The sequence below is a fragment of the Neodiprion virginianus genome, chromosome 3 (assembly GCF_021901495.1).
Source record: "Neodiprion virginianus isolate iyNeoVirg1 chromosome 3, iyNeoVirg1.1, whole genome shotgun sequence".
Classification (NCBI taxonomy): domain Eukaryota; kingdom Metazoa; phylum Arthropoda; class Insecta; order Hymenoptera; family Diprionidae; genus Neodiprion; species Neodiprion virginianus.
The window spans coordinates 11683433-11706553 of record NC_060879.1 but is presented as its reverse complement, the minus strand read 5'-3'; the positions used below and the strand labels follow the sequence as shown (position 1 = coordinate 11706553).

Sequence of the window (23121 nt, the reverse complement as noted above, 5' to 3'; positions counted from 1 at the left end):
CCGAGCAAGATCAAGACCCACGCGAATACCGATTCAACACCGTGACGTACTGTCTCACTTGTGCTCCCTTTCTAGCCATCAGAACCATCCAACAACTGGCTCATGATGAGCAGGCAAATTTCCCACTTGGAGCATCTACTCTTCAACGAGACATCTACGTTGATGACATCCTCACTGGGGCAGATAATCAAACGCAACTCCTCAGTCTTCAAAAGGAACTGTGGGAGATATGCATGGCGGGCGGATTCCCACTCAAGAAATGGATGTCAAACGACTCCACTCTGCTTACACACATTCCAGAGTCAGATCGTTTGGTAAAGGGCAACATGTCTTGGGCTCCAACAGAGGAAACTCACTCCACTGTAGGGCTTCAATGAAGCCAGCAATCGGACACCTTCCCATTCACCGTTCGACCAACCACCACCAAAGCTACTACGAAGCGATTATTTTATCGCAGGCTGCTCAACTCTTCGATCCGTTAGGATGGCTCACACCCATAACAACTCGAGCAAAAATCACCATTCAGTCAACATGGTTGATCAACGCCAAGTGGGACGATCCTCTTCCTCAACACATCTTACAAGACTGGAGGGAGTTTCACACTCAATGGACAACACTCTCCAACATTCGCATCCCCCGCTGGCTAATTAGGACCAACAGAATCGAACTCCATGGGTTCTCAGACGCCTCCGAACAAGCCTACGCAGACGTACTTTACTTAAGAGCTCTCCAGGAAAACGGCCGTAGCGAAACATTATTAATAGCCGCGAAGAGTAAAGTCGCACCACTAAAACAGGTGTCACTCCCTCGACTGAAACTTTGTGCGGCACATCTCCTCACTAAGTTGGCTCACCACACCCTCAAGCTGACCAACTGGAATAATATCACAACATACTTGTGGATAGACTCCACTGTCACGCTGAGCTGGATTCAGGCGCCTCCACGGAGATGGAAGACATACGTCGCAAACAGAGTCGCTGAGATCCAAACGCTGCTTCCAGAAGCCCAATGGAACCACATCCCAGGTCAGCACAACCCCACGGATTGCGCCTCACGAGGGCTCTCACCACGGGACCTGCTCACACACCAACTTTGGTGGAAGGGACCAGAGTTTCTCTCCAATGACGAGAAACCTCCACGGAGTAATCTCCAGACAGATCTTGACAACCTTCCAGAAGGGAGGTCAACAGCCCATGCAGCAACAGCCAGAGAACCACCAACTGAACCCGAGATGCTCAGTATGTTTTCCAGCTACAGCAAGCTGCTCAGGATCACTGCTTGGTGTAGACGTTGGCTTCTCGAAAACTGCAATCACGGAAATCTTGTGTCCCCAGCCGAGATCATCCAAGCCGAGATCACGTGGTTAAAACTCGTGCAACAACACCATTGAAAGGGAGAGCTCAGACACCTTGCAACCGGCGGTATCAAAAAGGGAAGTTCAATAATATCCCTAACTCCCTACCTAGATGACAAGGGCATTTTACGAGTCGGAGGAAGACTCAAACATTCCTTACTTTCCCTCGACGAAAAACACCCAATAATCCCGCCACATGATTCAAAATTCTCATCCTTGTTGATAGATCACCTGCGCACGAAGACACTACATGGCGGAGTTCAACTCGTCCTAGGAACATTACGCCAGCGGTATTGGATCCCCCGAGGACGAAACCTCATCAAATCACGCATACGCCAATGTGTCACATGTACGCGATGGCGGGCGGAACCACCGCAACAACTCATGGGAAATTTACCGCGCTCACGAGTAACTTCAGCAAGACCGTTCCAATTCACTGGAGTAGACTACGCAAGATCGCCTTAAAAACTTCACCAGGACAAGGGCACAGGACCACCAAGGCCTTCTTCGTCATCTTCGTGTGCATGGTGACCAAAGCAGCGCACTTAGACATAGCTTGCGACTACTCCACGCAAGCCTTCACAGCAGCCTTGAAGCGATTCATATCAAGAAGAGGACTCTGCACCAAGCTCTACAGCGACCGGGGTACCAACTTTGTAGGCGCAAACGCCGAGCTGCAAAAGCTGATCAAAGCTGCAACAAGCGAACACAACTCCTTCACAAAGGGGGTCGCTCAACTGGGCATCACTTGGCGGTTCAACCCACCAGCAGCTCCACACTTTGGCGGGCTCTGGGAAGCTGCCGTGAAATCTACGAAGTTTCATCTTCGCCGAGTCATCGGAGAAGCTTCGCTTACATACGAAGAAATGAGCACCGTCCTCTCACAAATCGAAGCGTGCTTAAACTCTTGACCTCTCAGCGCACTGACTCATGATCCTGACGACGTAATGGTCTTAACCCCTGGTCATTTTCTCATCGGTGCACCCCTCAACGCAGTTTCTGAACCAACGCTTGAGGACACACCAACATCACGATTGTCTCCCTGGCAACAACTCACCCAGATGCGAGATCACTTTTGGACAAGATGGTCCCGCGAACACATCCAAAGCCTCATCCCAAGAAACAAATGGCTCCAAGCAACAGACAACATTTAAAGGGGTCGTCTCTGCCTCCTCCGCAACGAAAACACTCCTCCATCAAAATGGCCGCTGGGACGATTCATCGAAACGCTACCAGGAAACGATGGTCTGATCAGAGTTGCCGTCATAAAAACCGCCGCAACCACGCTGACCAGACCAATCACCAAGATCGTTCTCCTCTCAATTGCTGCAGAAGAATGACGATCAACAACATCACTATGCTCACATAGTAAGGCGGGTGGAATGTTCACAACAACCTTGTGAAGTCAACTAGTCGGTTGCGCGCCTTACAACTCACGCACCGCAACAAGCGTTTCAGGCTTTCTAGTCGCGCGACACAGAAGAAAGTATTGCTCTACACGCGCCGCTCACGCCACCCACGCAGCCGAGCGCGTCGCGCAATCAGCCAACGTGGTTTCCCGCTGCTGAAGACCAACCGAGGCTGCGATAAGAGACCACCGATTTCACCGATCGGCAGGATACTTCGGTCTCGCCGGAACTGACCAAGACGAACGAACTGCATTGCTACGCTACGCTACACCACGCTACGCCACGCAACGCCACGCTACGCTACGATCACAGACCAGCACACAGACTTTTGACAACTGCATGACGGACTCTGTTCAACTGGCAACAGCCAGCCCAACCAAAAGGACAAGTTCTTACAACCCACCAGCTCCGTGGGTGCTTCACCGTGTGGACCTCCCATCAAGGCCTCTGACTAGGCCACTAGCGATCCTGCTTTCACTGTGGGACGTCAGAAGAGCGAGAGTAACGTCTCTCAAGTTACTACCGCAGCATCCCGGCAGCGGTCTCTCCGTTTGTAGAGTCAAGCGACCAAGCCGGAGAATCGCCGCCCTCCAACACCGCCTAGCTCTCCAGAGAGCTGATATACGCCGCCACCAAGGAGCGCACCAATTCATCGCTGCAGCCTCCACCGCGGTGCAACAGGACTAGGACTACTCCTTCCCTCGCGTGTCAACCAATGAATTAACTGCCTTGTACATATGTATTAAAGACTGTAAATAAATAAGGTGTATATACAACAATAAATCAAATAACTTATCTTTGAAATTACAGCGATCTACTCCTTTCACGCGGCTCGGTCGAATAGCTAACAACAAATAGCGAACAATAGTCAACACTTGACATTAACGATGTATGTTGAATTAACATGAATTTCGTAGTGGACCTTCTAGGACATGCAAATCATTATTAAAACATTTTGAATTTGACATTTTTTTTCTAACCGTGTACATTTTTTACGAAATTCTCCTTTAAATCTTGATATGCTTTGGCTAATTCTTTTGTCCATTTATGAGGTATGTTATTTTTTAATAACATTCGTAAGGCTTTGAAGTAATACGCGTGTTTAGTACTGAATTGGTGGTAAAAATTACATGCACCTAAAAATTTTTGCAACTGTTCTTTATTTGTTGGTTTTGCACAATTATTCAGGTACCCCACTTTCAAATCCTTAATTACATATACGCCACAAACAACTCACGCAAATACACCACTGCCGACTTAAGAATATGGACTAAAAACTGGCAGCACACAATGACTGCAGTTATTGAACTGGCCGCCCGAACTTGCAGTGAGAATTTAAACAGCCGTGAAAAAGGAGGGGACAAGCTATTTCAATTTTTTCAACTCCAAGTTTTTTACGTTCCATTTGACCAGAGAAACTAATTTATTTTTATCGTATGTTTCGCATGATACGTCGGAACAGGCAGATAAAATTAGAACTTCGCCGAAATAAAATGTAATTGTTTTGGTGCTTCTGCGTGACAAGATAACATTTATTTCTTCGATGGTGTACAAGCCGTTCCATGTTAACTTTCTGATTTCTTTCAATTTTATGGAAAAACAAATAACCAAAGTTCTAAATATTGACAGCATTAGCCATGTTGATTCCAAAATTATAAACTCACAAACTACTAAAATATCGGGATCCGGAAGATTTTACGATCGGAAAAGAAACTGCCAGAAACCGTTCCGCAATTTGAGGGTATAACGAATTTTATTTTTATTTTAAAGAATATTTTGTGACAAGCGTGACATTTTATTTATTGTCTGAAAAAAGGACTCTGCTCTTTACATGAGCTGTGCACGTATGACGTGGGTTTGCAAGAAAGGAAAAGAGAAATAAATAGGAGAATGCCAACTATCTAACCTAAGCTCTAATCGCTAACAAACATCGAATGTTTAAAATTGTGAACATAAAAACTGTTCGAAAACCGCGCCATGTCCGTATGGCGGCAGCAGGGGGAGTTCACTCTTTACCCCCACTCCAAGCAATTTTGGCAGGCTGCAGGAGTAAGGCGCGACAAGTTACGAAAACAAAATTCTACTAGAAGTGAATATTTTAGAGTGGTAGAACTGCTAATAATAATAATGTGCACATGTGCAGCCGGAAAATAATATTCCGCCATTCTTGTATCCTATGTTACTGCGATTACATGTGTAAACATTGGTTATCTTGAATTTTTTTGTGATTTCGAGCATTATTTGTCATTTGTGACTTATTGATCAGCAATTTCTTTATTTTTTTCACTATAAGAATCTTTTTATTCTATTCAATATCCGTGTTCAACTGCATTTTTTTAATTTACTCTTTTAGAAATTTTATAACCTCAAACTATTGTTATTTTCTGCTCTTAACTAAATTTTATTCATTTACTTTTTTTTCTACTAACTTTATATTAGTAATTTTTTCTTTCTTTTTTCTTTCTCACTCTTTTCTTCTACGAAAATTAATATATTTTCTTCTAAACAGGTTATATTTATCATAAGTTTTTATTTTATTTTTTTAAATAATTACAAAATGATAAATTGTTGTGTAAAGGGCTGTAGGCACAAAAAGCCTCAGCACCAGTGTAAATTGCATCGATTTCCAAAGGATGCGCAAACGTGAGTATCAATTAATTTAATTTAAAAATTCAATACTAGTTCATTAGTTGTAGTTGTTTAAAAATTTGATTAGCATAAATATTTTATATTATTATTATTGTCTTTCAGCTGCAAAGAGTGGGTTCGCCGCGCAGAAGTGGAAGATTACGTGTTCAAAGGATTGAAAGATTTACATAATAAATATTTATGTAGCTGTCATTTCACTGACCAAGATTATCGTTCAAACAAATGTTTGAATCTTGGAGCAGTTCCAACACGTTTTAGCGATGATATTATTCCTCTTAGTGACGATAAAATGGAACAGTTTCTGAGTTCTGTTCGTATTGTAACGAACGGTAAGATCCAATTAATATTGAATATTTAATTTTTTCATTGGAATATTATATACATTTTAATACACAAACTCTTTTTTTACAGCCGTCATTAAACCTGTTGCGGATGATTCAAGTTATCAAGCTATAACTTCTCGGCAGCCTACGACGACGATTGTCGATAGCGTTGCTGAAATTGAGATGAGAACCATTGAAGATGAGAATATAACAACAAAGCAACCGATAATTCACAAAAGAAAGATCTCTGATTCGGTAAGTTAGAAAAAATATTCCATATTTTTGTGGAATGAATAGTATTGTGATGAATAACAACTTTCTCTTGAAGATGAAATTTTGAAAAATTAAAATGTTTCTATTTGTTGCAGGAATCTAGTGAAACTAGTGGGAAATCAACAGATATTGTATTGCCCAAAAAACGTTGCCGTCCATCAGGTAATTTTCATTTTTTTTTACTCAACCTTTTTTGCTTTTTTGGTTTATGCATTTCCTACCAATTGTTTTTTTAAGCTGTTCAGAAGTTGTTTAAATACGTATATTTTCATGAGCAGAAATTACTGTAACCACGTGTTCTTAAACAGTATCTATGAAAATTATGATTTTTTTTTTTTTGGTTCTAAAACATTTTTCTCCAATTGAAGGCTGCACAGTGCTAATCTTACTTTCGCACATATAAGTTTACGAATTAGTCTAAGCGCCGTATAAAGTAACTCGATCGACTTGGCGGTAATAAATGCAATAATTTTGATCACTTTTTTTGTTTATTTAATACAACCTATTACGGGATATTATAATTTTAATGTAATCTTTAAATTTTCTTCTTTCCGATCACGAACATTCGATTGAGCCTTAAATAATTCATTAATTTGTAATTAATCACCCAACATAGTGAAAACCGAGTAACTTTCGTCTCTAAATTGCCGAAAATATTTTAAAAAAAATATCCAATCCCCAAAAAATTAATTTCTTAACAATTGTTTGAGCTAATAATGGTTATATACAATTGATGGTCCGGGATTTTGCAAAAATAACTGCGATATGAGATTTTAGCGGGTCAAAATACATAAAAATAATCACACTTTGTACACCGACCTCAAAATTTTACGGAATGGTAATACGGCGCTCAGGCAAAATTTTTTTTTTTGGAGAAAACTTGAATGAAAATCAACTGTCTCCGCTGCTATTCAATCTTTAGGCTTGTCGCTTTGTTTTTGAGTACACAAAAAACATCCTGCAGTAAACGCTACTTAACGGGCAGCTCAATTTACTGCACGTGTAGAAAATCTTCATAAGAGTCCCCGAGTCTTAAGGGGGTGTTCTAGTGTAGAGGCATGAATTTGAGGTGTTTTTTGAAATGCTATAAACAAAAAACAAAAAATATTTTTACCATGCATTTTTTTATCAGGCGTTTATTATTATTTCACGATTACAAAAAAAAAAAAAAACAAGTCAAAAAATTCAAAATTGAAAGTGCTATGAGTTTTTGAAGTGGGGGGTACAAAAAAAATGGCGCGCCAATGTTGTCACGATTGCAAGCATTTTCAAAATCAGAAAAAAAAAAAAGATTATTAATCTACATAAATGCAGCTATCGTACTAACTAAAAAAAAGTCGAAAAAAAATTTTTTTTGCCAAATTACGGCTGTCCGAAAAAATAATACGTTTTTTTTTGACTTTTTTGGACGTTTCTGAATTTTTGAAAAATAGTAAAAATTATTATTTCGTTATAATAATAGTTCGTGCGATAGAGACATGTATTGAGAAGATTCTCACCAAATTTCAAGTAAATCGGTTCAATAGACCTTGAGAAATCATGTCAACCGTTTTGAAAAATGTAGTTTTGAGAAAAACGCGTTTAAAGTTTCGAGTAAAATTCGTTCCAGCCGAGCCAGTATTGAAGACGTGTCACTAAAATAGCTATATCTCTGAAAATAATTGAAATTTTGACTTGTCCTTTTAAGGACACATTCTTGAAAGGTTAAGCTTTGAAAATATAAAAAAAAAAAATCGATTTTTTCAAATTTTTACACTAGAATACCCCCTTAAATAGGAGATTTTCAACGTGTGGTAAGGTGAAATGTATGTGGGGCATTCCACGCCAAATCGGATGGTTTGAACAATTTTAATTTTTGATTTCCTCCATTTTTTTATATTCTTGACTTTCCATCAAAAAACACGTTCTCGTAAATTTTGAGATTTTTTTTATCACTGGTTCAAAAGTTATATTTTTTTGGTTTTTTGCTCATAACTTCTACGAAAATTTTCCAATTTACAACTTTTTTTTTGGAAATTTTTGTTTTTTTGTGTAGTCTTGAAAAAAAATTACAAATAGTCTTTTTGAAAAATTTTTCAACGTCATTTTCAAGTTTTAAAGAAAAGAAAAAATTTTTTTTTAATTTGATAAATCGAAAAAAAATAGTAGCCATAGAGGATCCACGACCGGAACCACCTGAAAAGTTGAGGAATAAATAGTAGTATGCAGTATTTTCAGAAAACGACTTTGAAAATTTTAAAACTTGAAAATGACGTTGAAAAAATTTTTCAAAAAAAGTATTCGTATTTTTTTTCAAGAGTACACAAGAAAACAAGACTTTCAGAAAAAATAAAGATGCAAATTGGACCATTTTCGTAGAAGTTATGAACAAAAAACCAAAAATTAAAATTTTTCAAACCGTCCGATTTGGCGTGGAATGACCCATGTGCAGTATTGTGCAGTAATGTTTTCTGCAGGTAATTTTGCGTGTAGTTAAATGCATTAAATATTTTATGTTTCAGAAATTTATAAGCAAAAGTCAAAGAAATTTGACACATATTTGAATGATGAACCCGATAAAGGGTCTGATTTATCATATGTTAAAGTTGAAAGAATTTTGGATTCCAAATCACAAAATTCTCAACAGATAGTACAAAATGACAAATTTACAGAGGTAATAAATATAAATGTACGCCTGAATCCATTAATCGGATATGTAAGTTATTAAAACCGATTCAATTAAATGAATTATTATCTAAAATAGATTTATTAGTAAATTATTATAATAAGCTAGAAAATTTTGTTTAAGGAGATTGAAGCAGTTGAAATTGTACATAATAATTGAATTTCTTTTTTTTTTTCATCATTTTGTAAATATAAAATTGTACAAATATTTACATACAATTTAACTTTAAGTTGAACGAATATAATAATTACTAGCAGACCCGGCCATGCGTTAGTGTATTATATATCTTTTGTAATTGAAAAATATTGAAGCTATTAAGCGAGATAAAAACTTTGGAATCTTTCAATAACTTAAGTTAGACCAAATTATACATAAATGCCGAATTTCATAAAGATTTGGATGTCCAAATTATTAATTACGCTATAATTAAGTAAGATTTTGACTATGTACTTAACTATTGATTAGTTACGTTGTAGTTTTAGCATGTAAGTAACTTTGTGTTCATAATAAAAAATGGAAATTATTAAAGAAGAAAGTTCTTCATTAGTTTATAAAAAATTCTCGCATTTCAATGAAACGGATAAAAAAAAATCATTCCCAACAAACCTTTCTTTTTAACACACTATATAAGTTATAAATGAGTCCTTCAGGTCGGAATCAGAATTTCTGAACATAAGTGGAGATATGTACTTCAAACATTGTACAACTCTTCTTAATGTCGAAAATTTTTCTTTTCCTCAAGATTCATACCAGGGCGATTACCCCGTAATGACCCTCAAATGAAGGGGTTGAAATCGCGCATATCAGGATGCGCCTTATTTTTCAACTCCTTCCTTTACCACTAGAACAAAATTTTTTTTTTCGCACCGAGTCGAAAATTCGCGTTTCGTTTCCGGCGCGAAACGGAGCTTTGCATACAGTTGGCAAAAAAGTCGTTTACGCACCTCGTAAAAAAAGTAGGACACCCGCAAAAAAGTGTTGTGAACAATTAACAGTTATTTGTTTTAATTTGTTAAATGTTTTGTACGTTTACATAAATAAAAATCGTAAATAATTTAAAGTTCTTTATTAATTTAGACAAATTATGTTTTAGTTGCGACAAAGTATGCAACAGTAAAGAAAACTATGGAAACGGCAGGGTTGGAGAAAGTACCTGTGACGTCAGAAATTGAAAAATCATCAAGAGCGCTTATTCAAGAGACAGCTTACCGGAAAAAACTGCAATTACAGCTGCAACAAAAAATCGACGAGTGTGAAATGTTACGTCAAGAACTTAAAAACGTCGCAAATTCGCGCAATGTTAAGAATAGCCCCGGATTACAATTATTAACTGACGTAAATGGACGAAACCTGAATCGGAAGAAAGGAGGTGAACGTTACACCCATGAAGAAATGTCGTTTGCCACTGGCATTTATAAACGTTCGCCTAAATGTTATCGCTACTTACTTGACTTTATGGAACTTCCAAGTGAGAGTACGCTGAAGCGAGCATTTTCGAAGATTGCATTAAAACCTGGTATAAATAATATTGTATTAGAATCACTGACAAAAGCTGCGGACCGTTTAGATGAAGAGGACTTGTACTGCACTATTGTCTTGGACGAGACTGCGATCAAGCGTAGAATTACATTTTCAGAAGGAAATGATTCTCTACTTGGATACCATGATGAAGGCAACGGCGTTGTAAAACCTGAGTTGGCTGATCATGCGACCGTTTTCTTGCTGCAGTCTATTAATTTCAAAGGCAGACAACCTCTGTCATTTCAGTTCACGAAGGGTCCAATGAGCACTCCAGTATTGTATGCCTCAATTAAAAAAATTATTGCGTTAGTGAATAAAACTGGTTTTAAAGTGACTGCAACAATCTGTGACCAAGGATCCACCAATAAAGCAGCCTTTAAATTACTAGTGCAAGAGACAGGAGAATGTTGGGATGGCACTTTCTTCAAACTTCCTGAACACCCGTTGAGAATCTTCATATTTTTCGATATTTCTCATTTGGTGAAGATTTCCAGGAATAATTTCAGCGGCACAATTGATGAATGGTCCAAAAAAAATCCATCTAAACATCGGAGTCAATATCCAGGCAATATCATTCAATTTAATGGTACTAGGGGATACTGGAAAGATATTGTTCAAATGTATCACACAGATTCTGACTGTCATTTAAAAGAAGAGCACATTTATTTAACGAATACATCGAAAATGAATGTTGATTTAGCAGGTCAAGTGTTAAGTTCAAGGACAGCTCAAAAGCTGAAGGCAATAGGTTCATCGAATCCTGATAAATACCCGACCGCTTTTAACACGGGTGTAATAATTGAAGAACTCGACCAACTTTTTGATTCACTTAACGGAAGCAAGATCACTGAAATTGATAGGAAGATCCAGACGTCACGAGCTCCAGTTACATTATCTTCTTATCATTGGGATTATTGGAATAAAATTTCGGAGCCATTGGAGAGTTTCCAATATTTCCGACTTAAAGGCGGCGTGGAAAAAAAAATTGATACTCCAACACCAGCTGCTTTGAGAAATAACGTCAAGGCAGCTAGAGGCTTATGTAGCTTTCTCTTAAACAAAGCAGGCTTGAAAAAAGTCAATATGCGATTAATTACGCAAGATGCTTTAGAAAATTTGTTTGGATTGATCAAAAATTTACAGGTGTGCAATCACAGATTAACTGCAGCGCACTTTACCAGTGCATTCAAAACAACATTATTAACAACCTTCGCTAAATTCCGACCCCAAGGAGCCAATTGTGAAAATGAAAACCTTCCAGCAATTATTGAACTTCAGGATCTTTTGTCATCAAAATGTGCTGATGATATCATCAAAAACAGCACAAACGAAGACCTGGAGAACCCAGAAGAGGATGTAGAATACTTTGATGCTCCACGGATTCAACTCGACGACAATGATGAAAATTTGAACTTATATTTAAATTTGATGGGTCCACAAATCGATGACGATACAAACGACGCTGCAAATAATTTAAAAATATCAGACAAAGTACTCAATGGCATGACCAAATTCTTGAAGAACAATCGTTGTCTTGTCTGCAAATCTTTTATTTTCGAAGAGGACTCATCAGGAATGCGTAAAATTAGTCAATCATTGTTAAATAATATTTGCACTGCTATAAGAGTGTTCAACGAATCTTGTACGGTTAGATTACATGAACCAAATATCGTTGGAATCATCAATACGATTTTGGTAAATTTCTTTTCGACTACTTGGAACCAGTGTAGTTTACATCCCGTGGAAATTGTGAATAGTAACATTGAGTGTGATAAGATAAATAGGAAAATTGAACTGGAAGAGATGGAGGCAGCCAACGCAGCAAAAACCACAGAGTTAAGTGGAAGAGCTAAGTGGTGCGTAAAAGAAAAAAAAAACTTTACATTCTGAAATTTCGAGTTATAAAAGACTGACAAAATTATTTATAATTTCAGAACAATATCACAATGTAAATGACTCGGAAAATGCAAGCAGACAAGGCAGCGACGAGAGCAGAATGTAGTGAAATAACTGATTGGTACGTAAAAATGTTAACAAAAAAAAAAAAAAAGTTTTAGATTCAGAAATTTCAATTTAAAAGAAATCGACTAGTGTAATTTTTTTTTAATTTCAGAATTATGTTCGAGGAATTTTTCATTCATCAGGCGTTCTACATCTTCACGTTATTCCATGACACCCGGCTAACACCGGGATGGAAGCGACTGGAAAAAAAGATAAGTTGAAGATTTACATATCTATAAATGTATATATTTTCAACGATGAAATATTATTCATTTCTTTCTTTTTCATTTTCAGAAAATTAAAAAGCATCTTTATAAGTCAGGAGACCTACTTCAATCACGGAACATTCTCACCGATGGATCAAATTTTTTAGACTATTAGAAAGATATGAAATAAAGTAATTTAAGACTTATTTGTATCGATTCTGGTTAATGACTTTTTTAAAAGTCTTAGACCATAGTGTCATGTTCATATCAATTCATTTTTTTTAGGTATTTTATTACTTACTGTCTTTTTTGTGAAAAAAAAATTATAATTTTGTATTATTATTTATTTCTTTGCAATGTATATTATTAGCAATAAATATTATATATGTACGTAAGAAATGTATTGATGATTTTTCAATTGACAATTATTCCTATTTCTAATTTATTTACATTTTGCTTATTTATGATTCAGTTATAAAAATCAATGCCCGCTAGATTACAGTCATAAAAACAAACGATCACGTTGATCCTTTAAGAGCCTAATTATATTTTTTTTATTTTTAAACTTCATTTTCGGTTTTTTTTTAATCTCCAAAAATTAATTTCATTGTACTATTGATTTTATTATGAATAAAAAAAAAATAATTGCTCTTCGCCGGTAGCGAACCTAGACCTTGTCGACCGTTAATCTTGAGAGAGACCTTACAGCCATGCGACGACATGTCCATCAATGTCAATGAGGTAAATCTTAAGCTGCGCACATGAGTCGGTTAGTTAGTTACTATTTATTATTTGTCATTTACTATTTATTATTGATTTGTTATTTTTATTTAAAATTATTTATTTTTGGAGCTGACTTTTATTGCTATTTAACTATTTACAACTGCAATTTTTAAAATCATATTCTCTTTCATTTAAACTTCTGCGCTTAAATTTTCTCCAATTACATTACTCGGTAGAGGGCGCTCTTAACATCCTAAGTAATGCTGACATGTTACTATACTTTAGCAAGAAATAACTATAGAAATATAGTAACTGCGAATTTTTCAATATTGTGTTGGTACAGTGTACTCCTGCAGCCTGCCAAAATTCGGTCCCATCTAAAAGCATTGAGTGAACTCCCCCTGGGCGGCAGCACCTCTCGAGAGAGGCAACTGACGCGCCATCCGACGTCTCAATTTCAGATTGCCCGCGAAAAGCTGACCAATGGGAAAATTACCAATTCAATTACTTGCGCCTGCGCTATTAACTTATCAAAACCACGTGCACCTCTCGAATTTTCTCATTGGTCAAATATCACGCCACAACTCGTGTAATTTTTCTTTTGGTGAAATTTCTCGTCATCTCATCGCGGAATTTTCTAAATGGTAGAAAATTCCAGTCATGCGCAATCTAGTCGTCTCCAACGGACAACACAACGTGTTCTCAATTCTTCCGGAAGAAGCTACCTAACAGTGCGGACGCCATTCTCTTGTTATCAAATTACTACGTGTATTCCCAAATAGTAATCTCAATTTTGTAGTACCATCTCAAGCAAATCTCATAGTTTTCACTTAAATATTGAAGCTCAACATTATTCTGCGTTTTCTGCAACAATTGTTTTGTTTAACAGTTTGCTAGAACCTCTCGTCTTCGTCTCAACTCAGTTCAACGTGTTAACGAACACGTGCAAGCCACGTTCTCAATTACTTCATTAAATTTTGTCGTAATTAGCAACATTTCGTTGTCTCAACGAGTTTGTTTGTAAATAGTGTAAATATTTAGCCGTGATAACAAAAATAAAAAATTAATATGTTTATAATAATCTAGTGTCGTCTCGGTGTCAAAATTCTCTAGCAATGAATCCTAACCTACCTACCTCATCGCCAGTACTTCTCTTAGAACATCTCAAACAAAAACAAAACCAATCGAGGCCATACAGGAAATTGAAACTAAAGAAATATCAGATAAATTACACATGGCGAATATACAGGGTGGTTCATTTAAGTTGACACAACAGAATATCTCAAGAACCAGCCATTTTAGAGAAAGATGTTTAAAATAAAAGTTCGATGGTTCAAAGAGGGAAAAACACTGTGCCATCATACTTTCGATTTGGTGGAGGTTTACAAGGTCATTTGGAGGTCAACATTTTCATTGAATAGAAACATGGATTTTTTTCCACACATTTGCATCTTACACATAAAAATGAAAAACTTTAAGCCCAAACTTTTTTTCATGCGACATCAATTTTTCAAGGTATTTGATATTGTGCAAATAAACAGTAAATTACAACATAAAAAAAAAATAGCCATTTCGATCTATGCTCAAAATTATGCCTGTCAACTTCAATACATTTCTCAATACGTTTTATAAAAGATGCGAGACAGCGTAATAAAGTTCCTCTATCGATGCCTCTGCAAGCATTTCCAATTCGTTCCTTAATATTTTCTGGAGTGGTTGGTATGGTGCTTGTTCATGTGATAGGGTATTTTCATTGTAAGACTTGGCAACCGTGGAAATAAAGAGATCGAGGCGCCACCTCAACCAAAGTTTAGAAGTAACAAAAACATGGCGACGAGCGAGCGCCAAGAAATTACGCGTCCTCGTTTCATTAAAGTATTTACAGCAAATTAGTACAGCAAGTATTTTAATTTCTTAACCACACCAAAACAGTGACGTAGACTTTTTCTTTAATGTCGTATAAAAAATTGTTGATGAAAGTTGTTTATTTTTATGTGTAAAATTCAATTGTATGAAAAAACTACATCTTCGTATTTAAAAAAATAATGTTGACCTCCAAATGACCTCCACCAAATCAAATGCACGATGACACAGCGTTTTCCCCCCTTTGAACCATCAAACTTTTATTTCAAACATCTTTCTCTAAAATGGCTGGTTCTCGAGATATTCTGCTGTGTCAACTTAAATGGACCACCCTGTATAACTGGAATAAATATATACTAAGGCCATAGTAAAAAAAAGCACGCAGCAAATAGACACTGAACTAGTTTTGATAGATACAGCGCGGCGATCTCGAGAAACTATGATGGCGCGATATCCAACGACCTTCAGTCACCAAACAGTGCCATTTTATTGGGAATTCAGCTGCAGTGTATAAGGGTAGTCCCCCCCTTAACTGACGTTATTTTGAAAAACGCATAAACACGTATCCCCTGCGTTTTTCTGCTGTTTTAAATTCAATTAATTTCATTGAAATCCGAACAATGGTTTTTTAGTTACAAATTTTTTTTAAATTTCAACCCCTATAATTTTCGACTATTCAACCCCGTCGTAGCCGGTCAGAATGCATTTTTCATTATTCGCCATAAGAATCATTCTCCAATTAGTTTTATTCAAATATCTCAATTGGAAGTATGCGAAACTATGAAACTACCACTGGGGATGCACAACTTTGGGGGGTAATTTCACCCGTTTAAGCCGTTTATCCCTCGATAAAAAAAAATACGAGTCACTTAGATTTTGATAAAGAATATCATATCCTTAAGTGGACGATATCGAGCGAGGACACCTCAGGCAGTTTCCTTGTCAGTGATATCTACACCCTGTACAAGTTATGCTACATAAAAGAGCATTCTGAATCGTATCAATCTTAAATATTTCGTGTTTTAATCTCGATAACCAGAAGACCTCCAACACAATTAACCCTAAAATTCAATTGCGAAGGATTTGGTATATTACACAGTTGTGGGCGTTGGCTGTTATTTCGCGTCTGGTCTAAGGCTGGTTTGCTGGGTCTCCTGCGCGATATTGGGTGTTTGTATTGTCCTGTTTTTGACGATTAGTGTTGTTTTGGAAAACTTGGCGCTTGGTGGACATTTGGATTCTGGAGATATTGGGAACGATTTGAACGGCACTTATCGCTTGAGTAGCCTCTGCGACCACAAAGCGTGCAAGGTGTATTATTGAGGTGCCTTGTTCAGAAGTTTAAGTATTTCAAGTCTATCTGATAATAGTTTTTCTGCTTAGTGACCGTATCTATAGCCACTTGTAGAGTTTGTGAATCCTCGTGAGTCACTCTTATTTCTGATTCGTCTAGTAAACCTTTCATAAATCTTTTTAAATCTAGTTTTGCGGTTTCTTTGATATTTTTCTTTAGCATCTGAGCATCACTGATAGACTCTGAGCCTTCTATTGATTCGCACGATTGTCCTAACAGGTGTTTTATTCTAGCACCATAATTTAAAACACTTTCGTCTCACTTCTGTGCCGATTATGCGAGGTCTAACTAGATATCTGGGAGGTGTTGTTCAGATGAGTAGGCCTGTCTTATGCAGTCTAGCAAACCTCGAAGAGAATCTGGGTTATCTGACTCGACATACTTACTCGCGTTGCCTTCGATTTCCGTGCGAATGAGCGTGGAAAATAAATTCAGATCCCTGGCTAAGACAGCCGGCTTTGTGCATTCTACTTTAGTTATAAATTCGGATACGGGCATATTAGTTCCATTAAACGTGGGAATCAGAGCAAATGCATCTTTAAAAGGCAGGTGCAAAAAAGTGGTTTCAGTAACCATGTTATAAGTTTTAACTTGGGAGTTGTGGACTTACAAAGTGGAGATGAAGAGAAGGAATGCAAGTAGATGCTACATTCTTCCATAAAGATGTTGGTATAGCGATGTCATGTCTGTAGGTAATCACGACGTCGACGTGCGTTATGTTGTCCTAGACGTCGTGAAGAATGAAGATTTCCTCGTAGTAGCAGCAGAAAATAGTTTGGCAGAAATATACATTTGGAGATGCAGATTTGTTTTTGGCATTTGTATGAATCAGAGATCTTTGATTATTACGTTAGACATAGAATCTAATTTTCTTCGGTGTGTCCTCAACACTATGACACAATAGTGTCACTTTTGTATTAACATGATTGAGCTTGTACTATTTGGAATCAGTCTGTTGGAAAACACTTCATACGTAGCACAGACGTGAAGAATTGTAGCGTTGAATTTCCGAAATGCGAAGACCACCGCTAGCCACCAATGTTACGTCCGTGAAGGGGGATTACTCTCGAGCGGTAGGAATTGACTGGTTTGGCTTCGCTTTTACGTACTAGGACAACCGGAAGTTAAGATTTAAGTGGAATAACCTTGTGTTTGTTTGAAATATCAATTATATGTTTATTGTGAAGAAGTTGAGACAACGGTAAGAACGAAGTGTGCAGTGCGAAAGGTATATAAGAAGTCTAGATGTGACATTCTTGAGAGTTAGAATAGGAATGTCCCTAGAAACAAAGCGTATGTGTGCAAGAAAGATATGAGAATATAGACGGAAGGGAATAGAATTAGCTAAGGGCGATAGTGAGTAGCGTGAAGCTAGATAGAGGTAAGAAGACAGGACAGAGACTATGATATTAATAAAAGAAATGTGGGAGAGTTAGTCAGCAAGAGAAATATACGAGTGGCGATACGTCGAACGTAACCATCGAGACGGTTTTTGTATTTGTTTCAGTGAATATCTCATATTGCTCATTCCACGACAAACCAAACGTTTTTCGTTAAAATTTATAATCAATAATTCCGACTTTACTTTAATTTTGCAGACGTGTTCTATATATGAAATAATGATACACGTTTTTCTCGAAAGAAATTTGTGAGTTTTTGTAAGAAGATATGGACGGTTGAAAGTTGCAAGAAATCACAAAAACGTCGCGCATACGAATATTCAGACTACTATAGTCGAACTCATTAGTCGTATAAAAATATGCATGAGGTCCATTTTCAAGATCTTGCCACATTTTGTGTACTGGTATATTTCAAACTTGCGTTTGACATTAATAAATCATCACTAATTTGTTTATAAATTTCATTAGCATTTTTCATCAACTCATCAACTTAGAATTTTGAAAATATATCATCGTGTTCCCACTTCATTCGAAAGAAACAGTGAAAATTCGAAAATGGAAGTTAAACGGGCTCTATGATCAAAAAATTCTTTTGAAAGTTTCGTCGACAATATTGAATACTTTATGCTGAGAAATAAATCGAAAAAAATCAACCTCGATAAAGACAATAAGAAAATTTAATTTAAATGATAGTAAGGTCCAAGATTTATCAATAAACTGTTTGAACAAAACATTGTTTAAAAAATATTAAGAAAAATCTTGACCTCAATAATATAGTTGGGTGGAGAATTTCTTGGAAATGTAGGTTAGGAAATGTCGAAATACAGACTCCAATTTTTTCCAACGTTTCGGCTCGTTCTGTGAGCCCTCCTCAGGGAAACAATTTTATTCTATTCAGTCATAAAAAATCAAAAAATTGTATTGTACAATCGCACAGTGATTAAAGATGAAAGAACAACCTTGTTATATACTTACCATTAAGAGTTAGGCGCAGACTTATATTACGTATCGCTGTGGAGTTCGTCTTCAGACAGTTTTAATTTGGTTATAATACATGGTAAAAAAGATTGAGGTCCTTCATGTCCATAACAATTAGTTTAAACATAGACCATTTCCCATGATATCTGTGTGAACAAATGGTCTTACTTTGCGACCAACTATCCAAAGTAGTAAAACAAAAACCAAAAAAACGACCATAAAATGAAAAAAACAAAGATTTTATTCGTACTCCGTAACTGTAACCGCATACTTTCAAGCGGTGAATCTTTTTTGTAGATGACTGTAGAAAAACGACAAGACTCAATCGTGAAAGAAACCGCTGAATTTGATTCGAAAAAAATTAGGTATGTGATAGAGTAACGACTAACCTTAAAACAAATCTTTAAATTACATGAAGAGAGAAACCAGTATCAAGCCATTGAGACAAGGTCACTAAATAACTTTCCTCTTTTTCCATCATTTCCATGCCTCCATACGTCCAAATTGAATTTCAAACTACTAAATTGAACAGAAGAACAAAGAACACGTGCGTGCTTTTCAACCAGTATAGGCAGAAAGAGACACAAAAAGAACCCTAATTATGTAAATTGAAGATAGATGGGCTATGCTATTGGTCTGATGACCCGATCGATAACTTATCCCTAGATCCGTTCGGTAATCAAATGAATATAGATATAACTAAGCTTTGCCACATCCTGTCTAAGGTTTACAGAATCCTGGTGTTTTAGAATGTCACACATCTCCAATAAAATAAGTTTAAAGTAGTTTGATTCTTGGTGTAAAACACTAACAATTTCGTAGTGAAAATTGTGATGTGTTTGATTAAAGCTGTATAATGATCTTCGTTATCCTTAATATTATTTTTATGTTCATTAATTTTAACTGAAAGATATCTACTGGTTTGTCCTAAATAAGGTTTTTTACCAATTCTTCAATCAATTTTGTGTACCAAATTTGACTTTTTCTCTTTTGGTAGTCTATCCGGAATCAAACACAGAATGTAAGTCATTCATATTTTTACCCACGAATTGAATATCATAGTTATTGAAAGACCGATTTAGAGATTCTAAAGGGCCTGCGACATATGTGATAGCCACAAATGTTTTCCCTTTTTCGACTAGTAGCAAGGACCCTGTGTTGTTGTTATCATGCGTAGACAAAGTATCCAAACGCACACTAATGGTTTGGTTTAAGACTACTAAAGGGTAACCATTGTTTAACAACGCCTCTTTAATTGTAGATAGATTTTTTTCCCGGAAGCATTGATTTGCCAGTTTAATTCCTCTACCCACTAAATTGTTTATAGTGCCAATTTCGTATGCTCTCGGGTGATGTGAGTCAAAATTTAAATAGCGTTTAAATCATGTCGGCTTTTGGTACCAATCCATCAAAATAGTCGAATCACAGTTGATAATCCATACATCTAGAAAACTAATACGACCTGAGTTTTCAATTTCATACGTGAATTGTAACCGCTGGTGGTATTCGTTAAAGCAATTAATTAACACATCAATGTGTGACCGAGGAATTGTCGTTAAAATGTCATCAACGTATCGAAAGTGAAAAGACAAATCAAATGGAAGTTCGTTGATGCAATGAGATTCCAAGTCGTCTATAATACACGGAAAAAAAAATTCTGTTCGGCGAGCTGTATTCTACAGCTCCAGTAACTATACGCACTCTACGGTCTATCTTGTAGTTACAGCAACTATATATTAGTCAGCTCTGATAGCTGCAAGTTGTTCAGCTCTCACAGCTGAATGGTTTTGCTCTAAGAGCTGTAAGTTGCGCTGTGCTCTGGTGCGTTGACATATTTCATAACCTTCAAATTTCATGAGTATGATTTAAATACAGTTGATAGATAATTGTTTAAATAGTCCATTCAAATATGTAAATGACACTGAATAAATAATGATAATAATGATGAAAAATAATACTAATAGCAATATAATTGTACTATTTAATAATAAGCGCTGTGAGCGGAGCCGAAAAATTCTGGTCTAGCTCTTCGAACGAAGCTGTTTAGCTGAGAGAGCTGAACAACGTACAGCTATGACAGCTGACTAACAGTCAGTTATACGAACCATGCAGTGCTCTTCCAATAACAGAACGTTTAGTTCGACGAACTGTTTACAAGTAACTATCTAATATTTAGTTCCACGAGCTGAATTTTTTTTTCCGTGTAAGATCTGCTAATATCGGTGAAAGCGGTAAATCTATCAGTAAACCAAAGGTCTGAGTATGTAACTTATAACTTTTACTATCAGATTTGAAGAATGACGCATCAAAATAAAGGTTGAGTGCAACTAACAGTTGGTCGTTTCAGTTACCAGGTTACGCATCTTTCGGTCAATCTGGCGCGGCTTGAGTGACCTCAAATGATAGCCAGACTGCACTTTTTGATAATTGTACAACGCATTAAGCCATCTGACAAATTTTCGAAAATAAGAAAATAAGTTCATGCCAGACTCATTTCCCAACTCCAAAAACTCCCAGACTGATTTTTTAATAATTTTCATTATGATGCTAACTAGTACGAGTTTCGTCTATGCCAAAATAAGTACTAGGAATCGAGAAGAAAGCCCGATTTTTGTAAATAAAACAGAACCTGCCAGACTAACTTTCCAACTACGGAAACCAGCCAGACTGCGTTTTTAATGAAGCTTTAGGGTATTAGTAATTAGTACAACAAATTTCATCATTGCAAAAATAAGTAGGATGAGTTTGCAATTTTCATTCATAAATTCCATCGGAAATCAAAAACCAGACTGTCGATTTGTTGAAAAACATCAATTGACCCAAAACTGCAATTAACATGGGCGTAAAAAATAAATTCGAAAAAAAGTTCACCAGCTCCCGAACTATATTGGCGGAAGAAAAAAGAAAAGCTATGCAGATTGTGCCATACGTAAAAAAAACTAGTGGACACTAGCAGACGAAAGGATAGTCTGAAGTCAATAAGGACCATAAACATATTAATGTATTCACGATACTAACAACGAAAACTGTACAACGCAAGCAAAGATAATGGAATTAAATGTATCACGAAAACTCAGCTGATGCTGAATATGCAAAAGTTAAATAAATACTACGATTATGTTTATTGCCAAGTACAAGAATTACAAGACAGAAATAAAATCATGTGGGAATAAAAATCTGTAGTACTTACGATATTTTTTAACCAAAGGTTTCATGTTTGGAAAGGATTTCCTCAACAGTTACGTATTCTCAATTACATCAAAATTTATTGAAAAATACAGTATACGAGTGATATGATACAAGGATAAAATGAAAATTAAGTGACATCAAAAATTATACAAAACATCATGACAACTTTTAGGAATTATAAGCGAAAAAAATATGGAGATATTGTACATATTCTTGTGCAAAACATGTAACTATGTATGTATAATATTTATATTTTTCCACCCATTTTTGATATTATGATTTCACACACAACCATGAATGAATCAATATTTTCCATTGTCAAAGTTTAAAATATAATCAGGTATAATATCATATAAAATTTGATTGGTTGTAACTAACGATTTGACGTCAGTAATTGTATCTGTTACGTTTATTAACCTGAATATCTCATTAACTAATGTGTCGTAATATTGTACAACTACGATATTCAAGACTGACATTGCCGATATAAAAAGTAGATGTTTTAAGTTCATTACGTGTAGTCTATCTTTATTATATCATCACATAGTGAGAATCCAGAGTCGCCAAATAGCACTAAAGTTTCCTGTGGTGTGAATTGATACGTAAAGTATTATATTAGGTTTACTGCAAAATTTTATATGGCGGTGATTACAGGGGAAAGGTTCATTAACAAAGCAAGTACCTGTGTACAATTGTAGCTAACTGGTGGTATTACATCTCCCTTATATGCACCTTCATATATAGTTGATCTGTATTTTTACTGTACACGTACTCGTCTTTGCAAAAAAATGTCCTAATAGTCCAGGAAATAATCCATTTTTGCATGACACAAATTCAGAACGGATGAGACCGTCCTCTATATTCTTATAGAGCTGATGGTCGTGATGAAGGCCTATGTGTTTCCGACCACAATTCTGTTGGAAAATAAAAAAAAATGCGGAGCGTCCAAAGTTGGTGGTCGCTCAGAATCTATTGATCGGAGAGAAAAAAAGTTGTATGTACATCTTTGAAAGTCTCGTAATATATGTCTCTTGGTATACTAAAAAAGGGTGCAAAACCGGAGCTCTATCGGATTAATACTTTTTGAGAAAGGCTTTTTGTTATTAAAAAACCGACTTTTTTGGCACGGAATTTCCGGGCTGCAATATTATCGAAGAGCAATAAAATTGGCAAAATATTAATTCCGAAGAATCGCACTATCATGTAAACTATA

The 23121-nt window shown here is 36.3% G+C and overlaps 1 protein-coding gene across 1 annotated transcript; it reads left to right on the top strand.

The window, feature by feature from the left end:
- The first annotated feature begins 373 nt into the window (after positions 1 to 373).
- LOC124299556 (uncharacterized) lies at positions 374 to 1390 on the top strand. Its single transcript, XM_046752818.1, has one exon. The coding sequence runs from the start codon at positions 374 to 376 to the stop codon at positions 1388 to 1390; it is 1017 nt and encodes a 338-aa protein (XP_046608774.1).
- The last annotated feature ends 21731 nt before the right edge of the window (positions 1391 to 23121 follow it).